Source organism: Heterocephalus glaber, unplaced genomic scaffold (genome assembly GCF_053883595.1).
Source record: "Heterocephalus glaber isolate CG9 unplaced genomic scaffold, H.glaber_assembly_v1.0 deba00001707, whole genome shotgun sequence".
NCBI classification, from domain to species: domain Eukaryota; kingdom Metazoa; phylum Chordata; class Mammalia; order Rodentia; family Bathyergidae; genus Heterocephalus; species Heterocephalus glaber.
Genome location: NW_028258427.1, coordinates 183824 through 204514, shown reverse-complemented (window position 1 = coordinate 204514; position 20691 = coordinate 183824). Strand labels below are relative to the sequence as shown.

At 44.4% G+C, this 20691-nt stretch overlaps 1 protein-coding gene across 3 annotated transcripts in view; it reads right to left on the bottom strand.

Moving 5' to 3' along the window:
* Nucleotides 1–19517, bottom strand: part of N4bp1 (NEDD4 binding protein 1) — a 49291-nt gene extending 29774 nt beyond the window's left edge. For 2 of the 3 annotated variants that reach the window (XM_004873903.3, XM_021251471.2), the window contains exon 1: nucleotides 19137–19517. In XM_004873903.3, coding sequence (XP_004873960.1) covers nucleotides 19137–19334 — 198 coding nt within the window. In that variant the 5' untranslated portion in view covers nucleotides 19335–19517. The remainder of the gene's footprint in view (nucleotides 1–19136) is intronic. The other variant, XM_004873902.3, reaches the window with a different exon arrangement.
* Nucleotides 19518–20691: the final 1174 nt, after the last annotated feature.

Genomic DNA, 20691 nt, shown 5'->3' with positions numbered 1-20691 from the left:
AATAGTGATTACAATATACATATGTAATTTTCCCAATCCACTTAGACTCAACAATCTATCATTTTGAGAGGCATGTATTAAACCTTACTACCATCCATATAAATTACGTTTTTTTATTTTCTGTATCTCATCAAGTTTTGACATTGTGGGGACACTTTCAGAACCATGGAGGGGCAAGGGCAACTAATTCCTTGGGATGGATGACCAGCTTGCCTGGAGCACACATTCCATCTGCAGAATGCCCCATACGGTGTCATGCGCCTACTCTCCCACCACTCTTTTTTTTTGAGACAAGAGTTTCACCATGTAGTTCAGGCTGGCTTGAACTCACTATGTAGCCCAGGCTGGCTCCTGCCTCAGCCTTCCGAGTGCTGGGATTATAGGTATGTGCCATCACACCCAGCTCTCTTCTTAATTAATGCTCAAATATTTCCCTTCCCCTGTATCACCCCAGAGAAGGATGCTACCCAGGCTTTCTCTCCACTTGATCCTGCTTCTGCCTGCTGACCAAAACCTGATTCTCCCCTTCTCTCAGGAAATGTTAGGGAGTAAGTTCTCCTTTCAATGACATTGACCTTCGTGCCATCACTCGGTCACCTCCACAAATTCATATCCTTTGAGTATAAATTTTAGGACACCAGCATACTGGTTTCTTTATCTGGGTTCCTTTCCTTCTCTCCCCACTTTATGTTACAGCTATCTATGTGTTCCACGTACATACATGTGAAAACCCATCAGATGTTTTAATTTTTCTTTTCATGGTCAAACTCATATTAAAGAACTTAGGAGAAAGTGGCCTATTAATAGTACCTAGATATTTACCATTTCTGTTTGGAGAATTCCCTCTAGAAATTCTTGGAAGTGGCTGCTGGCAATGATTCCCTCTAGTTTTCCTCAACTGAGAATATTTTATTTCATTTTCATTCTTTTTTTTTTTGGTACCGGGGATCGAACTCGGGTCCTTGTGCTTGCGCAGCAGGCGGCGAAACCACTGAGCTAAATCCCCGGCCCTTATTTTCATTCTTTAAGAATAATTCCCCTGGATGGGGAGTTCTGAGCTAAAATTTATTTTCTTTCATTGTTTACAAAATATTGTGCCACTTTCTTCTGGCCTCCCTGGTTTCTGATGAGAAATCCAGTCATTTTAGATGTTGTTCCCCAACCATACTGTGCTTTTCTCTGAATTATTTCATGATTTTTAATTTATCTTCAGTTTTTAGCAGTGTCTTTCCAATGTGTCTGGATGTGGAATTCTTTGGTTTTATTGTTTGTGTTCACTGAGCTTCTTGAATCATTATGAGATTCTCTGCTAAATTTGGGGAAGTCTTCAAAGCTCATTTTGTTAAATACTTTTTTAGCATCACACTCTTATCACCCTCTTCATGTGCAGATTAGGTTAACTCTTCTTGTTCTCTCTTCAAGTTTAATAACTCTTGTCTCTGCCATGTCCATTTCAAAATCAAGCTCACCCAGTGAGTTTTTATTTAGGTTACTGTATTTTTCAGTTCTAACCTTCCCATTTGGTTCCTCTTATATCTTCTATTTCTTTGTTGAAACTTTATACTTTTTTACTGCCAGTAGTTCCAAGAATATTTGTGATTGCCTGTTGAAGAATTTTTGTAACAGCTGTTTTAGTCTTTGTCAATGGATTCCAACATCTTTATCACCTCAGCACTGTGTCAGTCCTTTCCTGTAAGAGTTTTTCCTAGTTTTTCATATGTTGAGTAATTCTGCACTGTATCATGGTATGAGGCACCAGGCCTTGATTAAGCCCAATGAATGCTGACACTTTTGTCTTAACAGATAATTGACCCCATGATATTCAGGCTGCAAGCTGCAACCTATCTTCTGTGAGCCATGATTCCAATGTCAGGCCTATTCACATCTGTCCCACGTGTGTAGCGCAGTGTTTGTGTTGCTCTTTACAGTTCTCAGGCTCATAGGAACGCATTCTGCCTGTGGAGCAGGACCAGAGCTTTGGGCCATCACTCTTCCCTCCTGGCACTTTTCCTGGGCTTTCCCTTTGATCCTCTAGCCAGGAAGTGCAGGTTTTGGTGACATCACTCTGGCTGCACTCTGGCCACTGAGCCTGGGTCCCATTGGAGGGCAAGGAGAAGAAACTCACAGAGAGGCTGGTCCACAACCCACTCATCAGAGGAAGAGGTTCTTCTCCCTCAGAATTCGGCTCCTACAAACTCCACTGCCACCACCACAGCGCTGGGAGTGGGCTGAGGTACATGAAGTACATGAGGATGGAGAAAAGGAAAAACAGGCTTTAGCATTCTAAGTGATAGGAGTTCTCTTTTCTGTTCCTTGAGCCAAAACCAGAGGGCTCCTCTTTGGGTCCCAGTGCTATTTCCACTTCAGGCTGAGATGTGTTATGCTCAGGATAGAGGACACCAGAGGGAACTTGGTAAACCCACTGCTCGTTTGTTGGTACTATGAATTCAGGCACTCTTTCCCATCTGTCTGCTACTATTACTTTTCAGACTCTTCAAACAGCTGCTCCATGTATTTGGTGCAGGTTTTACCACTATGTTCAGCAAGACTAACAGGGTGGTTCCTCTGTTTTAGCTGGACTGGGAACATGGTCAAATCCATGAGTCAAATACTGTTTGAGACAACTGTGCAGCTGCTAGGATAAAGCAAAGCTGATCAAATCTTTTCAGTGGGCCACTGAGAACAATTAGCCAAACTAGAGGGGAGAGACTGTAAATTGAAGACCTTCACATACTCTCAAGATAAGGGCTGATTCTCTAAGTGACCAAAGGTAAAGCCCACCTGATTTGCCCCAGTACCAGAGCTATCAAATGGCTTTTCAGATTTAGTATGAAACATAAAAACACCCATGCTAGAGGAAAGACTCAGATATGAAAGACAAATACATTAAATATGAACACAGTAAAAAATGCAAAACAAAAATGGAAAGAAACTAGGTAATATAGGGGTTCATAAGAAAACTCACAAAAAAATTTTTTTTTTTTGGTACCGGGGATCGAATTCGGGACCTTGTGCTTGCAAGGCAGGCGCCGGAACCACTGAGCTAAATCCCCGGCCCAAAACACACAAAATTTTAATTAGTGCAGTCTAACAGATGCAAAATGATACTAAACACATAAAGCTGGTGTGAGAATACTAGAAGAAAGAAGAGAAAGCAAAGAAATCAGAATAAGAGTGCTTGTACATTAAGAATATGATTTAGCTCAGTGGTACCACGCCTGCCTCACAAGCACAAGGTCCTGAGTTCAATCCCTAGTACCAAAAAAAAAAAAAAAAAAAAAAAATATATATATATATATATATATATATATATATATATATATATATATATATATGATGGCCAAAATAAGTCAACAGAAGAAGTGAGAGTGGAAGAAATCTTTCCAAAGTACCATAAAAACAAAAAACAACCCTTAACAAATGAAAAAAGGGAGGGAGGAAAAAAGGGAAGATGGGCTTTAAGGGATCATTTAGATTCAGGATATTCCAAATCCAAATAGCTGGTATTCCAAAAGAAAAAAAGAATGGCAATTAATAGAGAACTAACAAGCTGGGCGTGGTGGCAGACACCTGTAATCCCACCACTCGGAGGCTGAGGCAGGACGATCACTGTGAGTTCAAGGCCAGCCTGGGCTACACAGAGAGACCTTGTCTCAAAAATAAATAAATTTCCCTTTTTCCTAAAAAAACCAAAAAAACAAAAAATAGAGTCAAGGTCTCTAACAGTCAAGGTCCTGAGTACGATCCCCAGTACCAAAAAAGAGAGAGAGAAGTAACACAAAATTATTTTCTGAAACTGAAACACATAAGACCCATATATAATTATTTTAAAAATCATATACGTTATATACACACATTTCTTGTCACAAAAGGACAGGTCCTTCTTGAAAGAACATGCAAAACACCTGAAACATGATTACTTAAAAAAGGCTGGCAAGAAACATCCTGGGTAGAGAGGGAACAGGATACAACAAAAGGAGAACAACCAGGATGTCACAGATTCTCAACAGCAATCCTGGATGAGCAGAAGACATGAGCAGTGATGCATTCAAAGTTGCAAGGAGGATCTTCTACCCCCAACTACTTTACATACCAAACATACAGGAGAATAAAGAGATTTCTAGACATGGTAAAGCCCCAGAAATTACTCCCACCGATACTTTTCTTAGGAAACCACGTGACAATGAAATACACCAAAATATGAAAGCTGAAGTCACTGATAACCACAAACCAAGAGCAGCAAATGGAAGCCCAAAGATCTTCACTAAGGCAGACAAGCAGGGGGACCCACTGCTAGAGGTGTTCACCTGAAAGAAAGGCTCAGTAAAAAGACAAGGAATCATCTGCAAAATATTAGGGATGTGTATACAGCAAATTTCACAAGTGGATGAAAAAAAGAGCAGATAAAAATTCCAGGATGTCAGGCGTGGTAGAGGATGCCTGAAATCCCAGCACTCCCAGGCCGAGCCAGGAGGATCTCCGAGAGTTCAAGGCTAGCTTCAGCTTGATAGCAAATTGATGCTAGACAACAAGTTCACCAGCCTGGAATACATATTGAGATCCTGTCTCAAAAAAAGTAGGAAAAATTTTAAAGCCATTATCAGAAAGAAAACATTCTGGAGAATAGTACTAATATTTATGTAAGTCATGATTATATCAACTGTTTTACTACAAAGCAAGGCTCTGACTTCAGTTAGCACCAAACAACTAAAACCAACAACAACAACAACAACAAAATGGAAACAGCATCACAGTATTTCTAACTATTTAGGTAACTACCAGAACAAACAGTTAAAAATGGTAAAAGGCTGGGCATGCTAGCACACGAGGCCAGCTTAGGCTCCTTAAGGGAGACTGTCTCAAAAAAGAAAACTGGTAGCAAGTAATAGTTGAGAAAGGTTAGAAGCAAAGTACTGCTACTCTCCACTTAAACCTCTATTACTTGATTTTCTATTTTACCCATGTTCATGGACTATTTCGGCACAAGCCTCAGTTTCTAATTTTAATTTTAAAATTTAAAAAGTGGATATATAGCAAGCTTTGATAGTGGACTGCTGGTAACTTTGGTCCTCATTTTAAGTTTTGCTTGACTCTTGCCTGAAATCTGAGATAAAGAATGTAAGCAATTATGAAATAGCATGAATGATTCATCCTTAAAACAAACATTTCTATTACTTCTCTGTTACTTTTCTGGATTAGCTTAATTGAAGAACATTATGCAAGAACTGCTCAAACACTATGACACAGGCAACTTAATCACCTTTGTGATTTCTGTGTTCTCAATTCCATGCAACCAGTAGGAACACATAAAATACACTGGTCACTGACACAGATAACAAATTGCAAGACCAGTGAATTACTTCAATTTTTTAATAATCACCCAAGTCCTGATTTTTTAAACAACTTGTCAATTTTACACATTTGAGCCTATAGGTAGTTCAATTTTAACATGATCTATCATTTACGCACTTGTCAATTTACCTTTCCTAGTATATACAATCTTTTCACACAAAAGTGGTACTCTAGGGGATATATCCAAACACTATTTCCATGACAGTACTAGCTTTTGAGGGAAAAGAAAATCGAGTAAAATTCAGATCCTCTGTGAGTACAGACAGCCTGTGCCTCCCGATGTTAAGAGCTGGGAAGACTGGGACAGAGGGCCCAATATACACAGGTGTCCAACTTCGTCCCCCAATCACTAGAACTATTACCACAGGTTGCTTGTTGTTTCAAATGCACTAAATCCATTTCTTGTTTTATAACAGAAATTAGCTCTTGCAATTCAGATTCAATCCCCCCCCCCAACCCCACACACACACTAGGGATTGCACCCAGGACCTTCACAATGATCCACATCCCCAGCCCTTTTTTAATGCTTTATTTTTGAAACAGGGTCTTGGCTAAGCCGCTAAACTGCCCAGGCTGGGTTTGAGCTTCTGATCCCCCTGCCTTGCTCCCAGAGCGCTGGGGTTACAGGTGTGTACCACCATGCTTGGTTTCAACTTTTTCATTAATGATTGACTCTTACAAATTACTGAGTAGTAACAATGTTATACTCATGTTCAGAAGTGAACAATAAAATATATAGCATTATTACATTTTAGGAGCTTTGTAGCAATCAGTTGCCCTGATTGCTGTAGATCTACACATCCATCACTTGCATTTGGCTATATTTGGTATCTGAACATTTTACTTCCAGTAAAAACTTGTCTCGCCCACCCTGAAATGATCAATCTCCCTTTCACTCAATGAAAGGAATTTCTATTATTCTACCTTCAACAAACTCAGCTCTTCTCAACTCTATCAGCATTTCACAAAGCCAGGCAGATCGACTGGCAACGAGAGCAGCTCCCAAGAGCCTGCAGGTCACCCTGGTGTATGTCCCTTCACACCACTGTTCACCGTTACCATCTTAAAACAGGTACACACCTGAGGGGGTTCTGCTAGTCTCACTGCCAGTTCCATACTCAGAAGCAGCTGACCAGAGGGAACAACTTCAGGTGCTACTGCAGACTGTGCAGGATCAAGTGACAATAGCACATGTGCAAACATTCATTTAAGGTAGACAATGGCTAAAAACCACCATGACTGGAGACCGCTATCCTGGCTGTAGATAGCGGCAGCCTAGCTGCCAGGTACCACTGTATCACGGTACAACAAAGATGCTCAGAGAATCTGCAAATCATCGGGGAAGGAGAAACTCTACAGGGCCAGAGGCTCTCAAGGTGGTGGAGTTCTACAGTGGTTCAGATCAGCCCTGGCAGCATACTTTGGGATTCTAAAGATACTTTTCTATTTAGAAAACACTTCCATAAGAGTTCTTACGTTACCTTAAGAGAAAAGAGAATTCCTATGACATTGAGGTATTAACAAGTCCTACAACATACAAAAAATCAGAAACACCATGTAGGGGCTGGGATGTAACTCAGGGATAGAGCACTTACCTAGCTCCACAGCCAGCAAGACAAAGGGGAAAAAAGGCACAGAAAATTTTAGTGTATGTGTTGCCAAAGCAAGCACAAAGGCACAGAAAATAAGCCTCAGAAAATACAAACTCTTAACATCAGTAATCTACTTATCTATAGTCCACAGCAGGTCCACTTCATATCTCTATCTGCCTATGTTAATAACATGCTACCACTACTAACCATTTTTCCAACACATTCTCAGCATCTGCTTTCTCAGCATCTGCTGCACCTTTCTCCTGCTGCCTCTCAAGTTCTTTCCTGAGGAGCTTTCACTGCCCTCCAGGGAAGGGCCCTCTTGCACAGTCACAGGGGGTACTCCCAGTCACACTCAAGAGTCCACCAGTCTTTATCCCCATGTAAACTGTATCTGTAAAGCTCTAAAGCTTGACTGCTTTCAAAACAGTCGACTTTCCTGGTCAGTTTATCCTTTACTCTTACACAAAGAACCTTGGCAAGCTACCAATGCTGTTTACTGTCACTCAGGAAAAGGCACAGATATATATATATGCCTGAAGGCAGGTGTGGTGGCACACAGCTGTAATCCCAGCATTCTGGGAGACTGAGGCAGGAGGGCTGCAAGTCAGAGTCCCGCCTAGGCAACATAGGAAGACCCTGTCTCCCTAAATGAATTAATTACTCAATTAATTAATGTATGTATGTCTCCCTAAATTTAATAGATATAGATAGATAGATAGATAGATAAGAGGCGTGGATGTAGCTCAGTGCTAAAGCCCTGGGTTCAATCCCCAGTACTCCACCCCCAAATAAAAAGTCACACATATTTTATCAGAGTCTATGGGCCAATATGTGTGAACCCCTTTGACTTCGTCTCTGTTTATCTTGTGCCTATAGTCCCAGCTACTCAGGAGGTTGACGCAGGAGAACAGCAAGTGCAAGGTCAGCCTGGGTAGTTTAGCAAGATGCTGTCTCAAAAATTAAAAATAAACAAAAATTTAAAATGTAAAAAAAGAATTCCTTTTCCCTCCTTTTGTTTCAGTGTGCCTTCACACGCTGCCTTCCCCAGAGCCACTCTTCGTACCCAATCTGGCTCCTGTGCCTGCAAACACGCTGGGGTGGTCTTTAGCTCTACCTCACACCTCTTCCGCCCTGAAGCCATCCAGGGACCACTCCACTGTCATCCTTTCATCACCACACTTGGCTAGCAAAGGCGCCTCTACCCACTGTACATCTGCCCCTTGAAATCATCATCCTGTGCTATGCAAACCAAACCTATCGGGATGCCAACAACAGTAGATATCGCCAAAACAAAGGCCCCTACCTAACTGCACTTTCCTCTTTAGGCTCTCAGCACAAGACTGTCAGAATACCTGTGCTTGATAAGTTCTTTCCTCTTCACATATGTGCGGTACCTGCATAGAGACAGCGTGACAGGACTGCAGCCATCCTGAGCCGGAGGGGCTGTGATTGCCGGAGGAACCCTAGGCAGGTTTTCCTGCAGTTTCCCCAGCAAATCATGAACAGATAAAACCATCTGGCTCAAACCACACAATCAGATCTGGGCTCCTGGGATGCACCTGACTCTCCCAGATTATCTTAAGCTAAACCAATCACATTCCTCCTAAGATGAAGTCACTTTTATCTGAACCCATAAACACGGTCCTCTTTCTGACCCAACTGTGGGACTAACTGCTTCTGCTGCCTCAGAGCCAAGTGTCTGTCAGTGTGTTCCCCGATAATTACTCTGTGCACTCTAAACATGCCTGCCTCTCCCCATCTCACACCTGCTGAGGCCAGCGCACACCATCAGGGCTGTGTTGTTCCAGCACACACCACTGACTCTCTTTACTTCTGACTCCTTCTCTCAGTTTTCTGATGTCATTTCCTGCTGCTCCTAAATGTAGATGTTTCTCAAAACTCTCTCCGATCCTTTCCATCAACTACACTCTCAGAGACCTCAGGCTCCAATCAGAGCTCTCTGTTCTTGTGTAACTGAGGCTCCAAGCCCAACCTTTAAAGGCATCTGCACCTGGCCAGCCCTAAGCTCGAAAGTGGCCACCTCTCTGTCCATGCTCCAAGCTCCCTGCAGTGCCTGTCGTTCCAGTCAAGTGAACACTGCAAGCAACTCTTATTCTTCTTTCCACTGCCAGTCTTATCAGCCTCCACTCCCTTGTTACTGTAACAATGATGTTACTTCTGAAAGTGCAGTTTCACTTTCTTGCTTAAAAGCTTCTTAAACTGCTTACTGTGCAAGATTAATGCTGAAGACCCTTAGAGCCACATTCAAAGCCCCCTATGCTTTCTAATAATATGTCTGCTTATTGTTTGCAACTTGATTTAACCTTTCCTTCCTTCTGCTCTTATGGAAAAACACCTTCAGAGAAATCTGGAGTGTGTGTATTAATTATTTTAGTTATAATGTGCATCACAACTCTACTGGACTGTAAATTTATAAAAAATGTTCCAACTGGGGCTGGGGTTTTAGCTCAGTGGTTCTGTCGTCTGCCTCACAAGCGCAAGGACCCGAGTTCAAAAAACGTTCCAACTGAGCATGATAGCTCTGTAATCCCAATATTCTGGATGGCTGAGATAGGAAGGTCATAAGTTTCAACCTGACATGGGCAACTTATGGAGACTTGACTCAAAATAAAAAATAAGTCTGGTGCTGGGTGGGGTGGCACACACCTGTAGTCCCAGCACTCCAGAGGCTGAGGAAGGAGGATCTCAAATTTGAGCCCAGCCTGGGTAATTTAGTGACTTACAGAGACCTATCTCAAATGGGGGGGGGGGGGGACGGGACGGGACGGGACCCTGTGTGAAGGCCCTGATGCCAATCCCCAATACTGAAAAGAGAAAAAGGTAGGAGGGCTGTGGATTTAGCTCAGTGGCACTGAGCCTGCCTTGAGAGTACAAGGTCCTGAGTTCGATCGATGCCAGTACCAAAAAAAAAAAAAAAGGTAGGAATTGAGAGTATAGCATTACTGAGGGCTGATCAGACCCTCAGCTACATTTTAGGGGGAATGATGAGGAATAAAAAAAGAGACAGAGACATTTTTCAAGATATAAAGGAGGAATGGGGAGGAGACCTGTCCCTGGCAGACAGAGTTGAATAAAAAACTCTGGTTGGTCTGCTTTTATTAGGCAATGAGAAGCACAGGGAGAGGGGTAGCAAGCATTTCACAGAACAGCAACTACAGAGAATAGATGGATGAGGATTAAGTTAATGAGGAACCAGATTTTCTCTACACCCAAATGTCTATACACTGACAACTGTCCTCAGCAGATGCTGCCTTGTCTCAGGACTGCTGGGTTGTCGGCATTCGGCCCATAGCCAGGGACCCTGCCATCTTCCACATACTTCCCTGTTCCTGAGGCAAGATAACACTGACCTCCAGAACGAAGCCTAGTCCCCAACACAGTACACGCTAAAAAGTAGATTAATACGCTGTGGCAGTCCTACGTATTGTCTACCAATACAGTATCCATTTCTTTACTTCTTTAATAATAGGATTCAGATTTTATTCAGGGGAATAATGTACCTACATTAAAACTAAAAACTTCCTACAGGATTATAGGCATGTGTCATCATGCCCTACATTTGTTTCTTTCTGTTGTACTGTCTTTTTTTAAAAAACCATTTTCCCTATACTCCTTTTGTTACTAACAAACGCTGTGTGCAAGCTGCTAGAGTTTTCTGGAAAGGTGTGACTTCCTCTTCCATCATTCTGTCTTAAGACAGAAAAGCTCAATGGCTGAGACTGCAGCAGCCATTGTGTGACCAGAGCCATTACCCAGCCTTGGACTATTGCTTACATTTAGACTTCTTAAGTGAAAGAAAACTAAATCCCTATTTGTATAGACTTTTATTACTGCAGGAAATTCATTTTCCAACTAATAGAGACATACCAAGGTGCATTAATTAATCTAAAAAACAACTTTATTACCTTCATTTAAAAATACCAGGGGCAGTTGGGGATTTAGCTCAGGGGTGCCACTGCCTGCCTCGCAAGCACAAGGTCCCAAGTTTGATCACCGGTACAAAAAAATACTGGGTCAATGTGAACTAAATATGTTGCCTGCAGAATGGATGAAGACCTCAACGGAGTGGTGGACAGGTGGTGTCAATCAGAAGACACCATAATCACAACTGCCTTCCAGGCAGAAAATTCTGAATTTTGATGTGAATTTATTCACACAGCTCTTATTCATCAACTGTCAACTATTATTCTATCAGCACTAAAAGACTGAACAAAAACCCTCCAAATAGGAAGAAAGCTCTTAAAATTCAGCACAAGAATTTTCTTTGTTACATCGATTGAAAAAATAGTTCTTTATTGCAAGGATTTTCCACCTATAATTCTGTTTTGAAATTTAAGACTGCCAACCTTATACAATTATGCCAGTTGAGTAAAACCCAGGAAAAAATGTGGTCTTGGTTTAATTACAATCCTACAACACTATCTGGAAAATGAAAAGGAAGAGCAATCACCTCTGACCTGAGCACTACACTGTGAGTATCCCGGATTTCAACATTCTGGTATAACCCCAAAATGTTAGGCATAATAACAGACCAGCCAACCACTGTTTCTTAAGAAGATGATTTTCACAACAATAGTGAGTTTCAAAAAAAAAAAAAAAAAGCATTCTTGGAAATGCAAAAAGGCCACCACCCGCCTTTCCGGTAAATTCAAAACAAGCTCAATGACAATACCTGTATTACATTCTCTGAATTATTTCCTTCATGAACAAATCTACTGTTCATTCATGAACCAAGCACCAAGCTCTTCCAACCAAAAAGGAAATGAAATAATACAGGGTCAACTGTAACCCTCTGAAGTCTGTGCAGTAATAAGCCACTTCAACTTGTATTACATTTTTCTCATTCTTATCTCTTTTCTATTTTACTCCACAAATACATAAAAACTCCACTGCCAGCTAGGTATGGTAGTGCATGAATAGAGTACCATAGTGTACCCCTAACACTCTTGTAGGCTGAGGGAGAGGATCTCAAATTCAAGTCCAGCCTGTCTATAAGAGGAATAGGGATTTAGTTCAGTGAGAAAGCCCTGGGTTCCATCCCCAGCGCCACAAAACAGAACACCCATTCGGTTGGGAGAAAGTTAATTAACACTTAATTTTTTAAATTTTTGAGACAGGGTCTTGCTATGTAGTTCAGGGTGGCCTTGAACTCATGGAGATCCTCTTGCCTCACCCTCCTGAGTGCTGATGGTATATACAGGCATGTGCCACCACGCATTACCACCTCATCTGGAGACCCCATCCTTTATTCTTTTCCTCACAAATTAAACATGGACTGAGTGTTCTTTTGCCTTGGCAAGGTTTCTAGGCTGCCCTGTAATTTCAGTGTTTGAAGACTGAAGAGGCCCCCTCAGTTCCTGTCCTTATGAAAGGTCCTCTGGGCTTGGGCACAGCAGGTCACTGGCCTTTGCTCTCGGTGGCTATCATGCCATGAGGTAATTAACGCCTTCACTAACTGCAGGGCAGCCCTGGTTAGCAAGTCAGCGCCTCAAGGGCTCATGAGGGCACCTCGCTACACCCAGCAGGTTACTTACCTCCAGGGCTGCCTCTCTGTGTGACCCTCAGGGACAGGTTCCTGCTTACTGGTCACTCTGATGCCCATTTCCTACAATGGGCTTTGGGATCTCAGACGGCATTATCTGCAGGAGTCCCATACTTCCACCTCACCCAGAACCACCAGGGCAAGCCCAGGCCTCAGAACCCCTTCACATCCAAGCCTGATCTCTGCATTCCTCTCGGGGATAGCTCAGAGCTCTCCCCTGTTCCTCAATGTGTGACTGTGCAGACGGGAACAGCTACACTCACAGCTTACCTGCCCTAGGATCACTCACACACAGTCCCCAAGTCCCATTCTGCCTGGATCAATGGCACTCAGACCCTAACCTCCAGTCCCTGTCACCAGCCTACGTGCTAGGTCCCAAGACACCGCCAGTTCACACCATCACCTCTCTCTGGCCATAACCTGGTCCCCGTGGCTCCTTCTCTCCCGCTGCACTTAACAGTTCTGCTGAGACCAACACACTCCTGTCCCCAGGCTCTTGCCTCCCTCTCAGGGATGAACCAGTGTCCCACTGCAATGAGACAGCGTGGGAGCCATGAGGGTTTCCACTGCCTAATTCTCCAATGGAGGAAAGTGTAATCTTACTACTCCCTTGTTACTTACAGAAGAGATCCTGAAAAGGAACCTTGCGAGTTGAAACTACTTCACTGACATATTTAGCAGGCATGGCTAGTTTTTGTTTTGTTTTCTTAAAATATGTACTTTTAAAAGAATAATGCCAAGCCAGGCGAGGTGGCTCAGACCTGTAATCCTAGTGCCTGGGTAGCCGAGGCAGGATGATGCCCCTGAGGGCAAGGCCAGCCTGGGCTACATAGTGAGTTGAAGGCTGGCTTGGACTATAGCACAACCCTATCTCAAAAGAAAAAAAAAAAAAAGAATAATGCAAAATTTTACTGATATAATTCATAGCATGCATAGTTTCTGAAACATCAATTAGTTGCCACTTAAAGAAAACCACACAATAGGCCTCACATAATGAGAGGCAGCCACATGGGCCTCTTGGTGAATGCACCACACCCCCACGGTAAGCGGCTAATGCTATGCGTAGGCACCTGCCCTCATGCAGGGCAGCAGAGCACCCCTGCACAGTCCCATCCAGCCACCTCCCAGTCCTCCAGCTGCCAGGCTCCAGGAAGCCCTGGCTCTGTGGCCATCTAAAAGAAGAGTTCATTTTCTTTTTTCTTTTGGTTTTTTGAGACAGGATCTCACTTTGCAGTTCAGGCTGGCCTTGAGCTCACTGTGTAGCCCAGGCTGACCCTGAACTCACAGAGATCCTCCTGCCTTAGTTCCTCTCTATGGCACCCTGTGAACACTGCCCTCTTCTGGGCTTTCCCTGGCTCTCAAAAACTCAGCCTGAGTAGTGCGAGGCTGCTGTAAAGGTTGCCTAACACACTTTCTGTACTTCTAGCAGGGCAGAGCAGCAGGGGAGCACAAGCCGTGTAGGAGCATGACCGGACTGCACTGCACTCCGCTGCCCCCCTCCCCCGCACCCCGCTGCAGGTAAAACCTGTACCCAGCAGCCATGGGCTCAGGGACAGCCCCTTTCCACCTCCAATCACCCATGCCCCCCGACACACACTCGCTTGCCCTACACCTGAGGAATCTAATAAGATGGATCTTTCCTGTCCCTGTGACTTCCGAGTGCCCCCTCACCACCAGAAAGTCACCGTCCTCTGCATGACTCTCCTGGGCCCTCAGAAGCCAGCTGAGCAAGGCAAGCCTTCCTTTTTACACTAGACACTGTAGCACCTTGCACACACCTCAACTGCTACTCCAGTCCTGTTTGGTTCTGATGCAGTTAGAGATCACTTGAGAGCAAGCACACTCCTGGGCCCTTAACCTGTTTCTCATTAAAGTACAATGTGACAGCATGGAGTGCATGCCTGCAGTCCCAACACTCCGGCAGGCTGAGGCATGGGGATCACAAGCTCAAGGCCAGCCTGGGAAACTAAGTGAGACCTGACTCAAAATAATTTAAAAAGGGGGGTGGGGGTGGGGATATAGCCCAGTATGAATGCCCTGGGTTCAATCCCCAATACTACAGTGCAATTACAAAAAAAAAAAAAAAAAAAAAGGAAAAATGCTTGATTTGTGTTTTCTCGTGAGGTAGTCAGGGACTGAGAGTCAGGGACTACAGATGCCCAGCTAAAAGCAGGATGAAGCCTCACATCTCTGGCCTCATTTGTTGTCTCTTTTATTACCTGGGCTAGTCACTCGGGAAGTCTGTTTCACAAGGTTTATAACTCAAAATTCACCTAGTCTGTCTCCTCCTTCGACTGAGGACATCAAGATAAGCCTAGCTCTGAAGGATTTCAGGGATATCCAGTTACCAGCTTTTACAAAGTTCCAGTCCCAGAGGCCCCTGAAGCAATGCTGAAAAGCCTCTAGACACTGTCGTAGACCTGTGATCCCCTCAGAGTCCCCAAGAGAAGGCCACCCCAAGAGGAGATTGTACTCCCAATCAAGGACAAGCATCTCAAGGAAACCAAACTGCCCTTGAGCCACAGGATTCCAAACCAGGACTGAGGCAATGATCAACCAAACCCCAGCCACCACAGGACCCTGGAAGACTGGTGCCCACAGTGTGCTGGGTGCCTGGTCCTATCCTCCTCTTCACACCCATGCCTCTTCAGTCCCTCACCCGGAAGCCCTTTCCCCGTCTGCTCTTAACTTTCTTTTCTAAGGTGGCCAGCTTGATCGCCATCATTTTCTCTTCCTTTCCAATGAAAACTTTTTCCTGTAAATTTGTACTGAACTTTCATGCCTCAGTTTTAATTTCCATCATCACTAAAGCAAGGACGCATGTTCTCCACTGTTCTCTACCAGGCTGACGGATCCTTGAGGTCAAGGGCCAACAGAAAGGGCATTTTCCAGCACATGAGAAATGTTCCTTCAATGGCAACTCCCTGGTAGCTCCCAACCAACAAGCCAAGCAACATAGCAACCAATCTCCTGCCACCAGGGTTTAAAGCCCTCCTCTAAATCCCTACAACCACTCAGTTCCAAGTCCCTGTCAGTCTTGCCATTGCCATGCATCATGGTGCACCCCTGTACTCCCACCACTTGGGAGACTGAGGTAGAAGAATCACTGTGAGTTTGAAGCCAATCTGGGGTACATAGTTGAGACCTGGTCTCTAAAACAAACAAAATCTTGCCAGTCCTCCCCACCCACCTCCAACGTGAACATGGAACAACGTTCCTTCCACTGCTGGGTCTTCTGGCCTCCAACCTATACTATCCAAGGTTTCAGGCAACTTGTTTCCCTCTCAGAAGCCTCGCCTTACCCTGCTCATCACTTCCGGCCAGCAGCTCCCAACCTACCTCTCTCCAGTACAGGGAGCCCCCAACAGGCAGGCTTTTCTTCTTAATACAGTGAATTTCAGAAGACAGTGGATTAACATCTTAAAAGAAAACAAAGTAGCAGGGATGTGGGTGATGGGTTAGAGCCTCAGCACCACACTCATAAAAAAAAGACAACAAAGTAATCTACTTAATGGGGCACAGAACAGCTGACCTCATCCTACTCTGATCAGAGATAATACCAGCCAGTTTAAAAACTCCTCTTGGGCCCCACAGGGACAGTGGTGCATGCCTATAATCCCAGTCAGTATGCAGGAGGCTGAGGCAGGAGGAATGCCACTAGTTCTAGGCCAGCATGAGCCACATAGTGACTTCAAGGACACCCTGAATTATGGAGTGAGACCCTGCCCCATAAAACCAAAAATAAATAAACAAATATTTCCCCCCAAACCTGCTTCTCCACAGCTTTACTTAAAATACTTTCGATTTTGAAATGTTTGCTCTCCTTAATTTTTTTTTTTTTTTGGTACCGGGGATCAAACTCAGGACCTTGCACTTTTAAGGCAGGCTGCGCTGTGGAACCACTGAGCTAAATCCCTGGCCCTTCCTTAATTTTTTAAAAGCAAGTTCATGGTTTCTTCTTCCTCCCAAAAAATAAAACAAACTCCCAAATGAATCAAGAACAAAAAAGCCCTTGGGCGTGGCATTCAACCCTTACTCCTGAGTCTCAAAGCAAAAGAGGGGAAAAAGGATTTCTTGTAAGTGGGAGGGTTGGATTATGAGTAATATACCTTGAGAAGATAACATAACCCAGCAGGTGTCAGACTATCAAACTAGTCTAAGACACACCTCTTCCAATCAGCTTGGGTTACACTGTTCAGCAGGGAACAGGAGAGGGCAGAACGGGAAGGGAAAGGCAGGATGGGTGGGGCTTTCTGTGAAGCAAAGGAAGCACTTTCCATTCTTGGGGTGTCCTGAGTAAAAAACCAGTGGCAGGCAGAACACCCTGCAAGGGCATAGTCTAGACTACTGGGCAGGCTAAGGCTGACAGCTGCCACAGCGAAAATTAGGACCATAAGATGGGGTCGTGCCAGCCAGTGTTCTGTAGGTAGAGGAGTTTAGACTGGGTGAGAGAGGTGACAGGAGGCCCTAGGTCTCAGGAAGGCAGGGAGCAACAGAGTAAAGAGAAGTCAGGTGTGGTATCCCACGCTTAGAACCTTGGGAGATTGAGGCAGAAAGATCACCTGAACTACACAGAAAAAGTCTGTCTCAAAAAGAAAAATAAAAACAAAACTAAACTAATTAAGACATAGCTCAGTGATGTGTGAAGTCCTGAGTTCAATCCCCAGCACCACAAAAAAAAAAAAAAGAAAGAAAAAGAAAAATCCAGGGCCAGGGATTTAGCTCAGTGGTTCCGGCGCCTGCATCAAAAGCGCGATGTCCCAAGTTCAATCCCTGGTACCAAAAAAAAGAAAAAAGAAAAAGAAAAATCCAGGCCAAGCCAGGCCTGTAGTCCCAGCACTGAAGCTGAGATGGGGGGAATGAGTGTTGGAGGCCAGCATGGGCTACATAGTGACTGTCTAAAAACCAAACCAAACTGAAAGAAATAAAGTCAGTGAAAGCAGTACAGAACAAGAATGAAGATCTTAGAGCAAAATCAATGGAGAAGTGAGGAATGAATGTACAATAAGAGAATTTCTGGTGAAATAACAAAACAGTAATATAAACTTTTTAGCCCTGGGTAGTAAAAGAAATTGGACAGCTGAGGAAGAAGAAAGGGGAAGAATGGAAAGAAGCTAAATTTCATTTTTTAAATTAGACAACTAGGGCAGGCATCCAGCCATGGAGGTGCACACATGCAATCAATCCCAGCACTCAGGAGGCTGAGGCAGGAGGATCACCTCAAGTTCAAGTTCAGAGTGGGCCACATAGTGAGTTCAAGGCCAGCCTGAACTACATAGCAAGACTATGTCTCAAAAAACAACAACCAAAAATTTCATACAACCAATCAAAGAAATTAAGCAGAGGAAAGCAAATCTGATTCAACATCCACAATGTTTTAAGCTAAGCTTCGAGAAAATCATACAGCTAAGGATCCTATTTGCTCTACACAAAGTAGCAGCAAGGTTTTTTGGTTAAATCGAAAATCGTCAGGAGTTACAACTACTTAGCTCCTTCAAATTCTGTGCAATTTGTGAAATAGGATACAGGGTGGGGGGGGTTCTCTCATCACCTGAACAACAACTTGGACTCTAGAAACAACTCCCTGCCTCTGAATCCAGCGAAGGAAACAGGAAACCCGGAGAAACCCGGGTCCTGGAGGAGGGGTAAAGGGGATCAGGAAACATCACTCTGAAACGAGCCTCTAGGCTGCTCACTGGTTACTTCGGACTGAGCACTTCAGGAACGAAAATGCAGCCAGGGGTTTTCTCAAAAGTTCCCTGATCTGACTAAAGGCAGGAAGGAAAACCATCACCTAAAGCCACGCAAGTGTTCCCCCAGTACTCAGGGTGAGCAGGCTTCTTCCAGCCTTCTCTGTGCGACTCCCTTGCATGTACTCGTGATTAAAATGGGTTTTCTCCTGTTGTCTGTCTACAGTTTATTTAATAGACTCAATGACCGACTGATTTTGCAGACTAAATTACAGAACCTTCGGGGGAGACAGCCTTCCCTCCCCGACAAGGGACACCCTTTGTTGCTGTTTCCTGGCTGGGGAGAGGAAGGAGTGGATGGAAGTGTTGAGGAGGTAAAAGGCTGAAATGCTGATTAGACACAAGGTGAGTCACCACTTTGAGTTTCAGTCTCCCCAGCTGTTAATTTAATTTTAAAAAGACACACTGGACAATAAAAGCTACCTTATTGGACTTTAAGGGCTGCATCAGTCCAAGAATATAGCGGACGTCTAATGTTGTTATAAGCACTATTTAAATGTCGCTTGTTCATACATCAATATGAGGAATAATGTTATTTTAAACACTTTCTTTCTTCTGGCTTTTTGAATCAGGGTCTTGCTATGTACTCTAGGTTGGCCTTAAACCCATTACGTAGCTCAGGCTGGCCTGGAACTCGAAATCCTCCTCCTGCCTCAGCCTCTCGAGTGCACCACCAGGCCCAGCTTTAAACACTCCTGTTAGCCATCCCACCCCTCCTAGACCTTCGCATGGCGTTGTTACTCCCCATTGTGATTTCTTCTGGTTCTCAGTGTGGGCTGAGACCCCACGCCACAGAGACCCACCACTGTGGAGGAGGCGGGCGGGCCTGAGCGCTCTCAGGGCAGCGACTCGGCTGGCCCGGGGCCCCAGACTTACCTTGGCGCTGTGCACCGCCCCCCGTGAGCCCCGCAGCTGCAGCCAGATGCGCGCGGGCAGCGGCTCCTCGGCGCCCAGCGCGCCCAGCACAGCCAGGCTCACCCCGAAAAGGCCCTCGATCCGGCCGCGGCTCCGCTCCAGCAGCGCTGCCTTCGCAGCCGGAGCGGTGAACTCGTCCAGCACCCCGCGAGACGCCATGGCGGCCTCAGGGACCCCCGGCGGGCGGCGACGCCCCCTCACTTTGAGGCCACAGCGACTGAGCTCTGCCGCGGGCGTGAGTCCACCCCTCCCGCAGCTGGGCTACACCATCCCGCGGCCAGGGCCGCCACAGCCTGGCAACTGCGGGAAGCGGGCCTGACGCCCCTTCGCTCTGCTGCGCATGCGCACCTCACGCTGCCCATCCGCGAGGGGAGGGCGGGGGAGGGCGACTGAAGTTCCCCTGTGGCCGCCATATTGATTGAGGGCAGAGCCAGGGTTTCAAAGGCCTGCGCGTCCTTCTTTGATGAGGGCACCGGGCTTTGAGGTAATGTGGCGTATACACATTTCTGATTTGGGTCAAGATGGATCGAAGATCTAAATGTTAAACAGAAGCACTAAGTCTGCTGGAACATAAAGTAGGTAGAACTCTTGAAGACATTGGTGTAGACAAAGACTATGAACAAAACCCGGAACACACAAGAACTATCGCAAAGAATCAACAACTGGGATCTCATTAAAAAAACTTTTGCACAGCAAAAGAAGCCACCAACATAGTGAAGAAGAGACAGCCCACAACGTGGGCAATTTTTTTTGCCAGCTGTTACTCTACAAAGGACTAAACTAGAATATAGAAAGAACTAAAAAAAAAAAAATCAGACCCCCCCCTAAATTTAAAGACCCAATCCAATAATGGACATCTGAAATGAATAAAGACGTCTCAGATGAAGTAGAAATAGCAAATAAATATATGAAAAAAAGTTCAAAATCACCGACCATTCAGCGATGCAAATTAAAACACAGATTTCATCTCACTCCAGAAAGAATGGCTATCATCAAGAAATTAATCAATAACAAATACTGGCTGGGCTGTGGGGAAAAAGGAACACTTTTCCGATGTTGGTGGAAATGTAGACTGATGCAACGACTGTGGAAATTAGTGCGGAGATTCCTCAAAAATCTAAAATTAAAGGTTCCATTCAACCCAGCTATTCCCCTTCTTAGTATCTTCCCAAAAGAATTAAAAGCATCAGACCACAGTGATACAGCACACCCATGTTTATAGCAGCACAGTTTGTAATAGCTAAATCTTTGAAACAGCCCAAATGCCTGTCAACTGATGAATGGATATAGATATAGAAGATGTGGGGGGTTTTTATACAATGGAGTACTACTGTGCCATAAAGAAGCTTGAGACATTTCCAGGTAAATGGATGCACCTTGAGACCATACTCTTAAGTGAGATAAATTGGACACAATGTTTAAATACCGTATTGTTTCTCTGGTGAAGAAACTGAAAGTGGAAGTAAGGACCAAAACATATAATAGATATTGGGAAATGGAAAGAAAATGTCCAAAT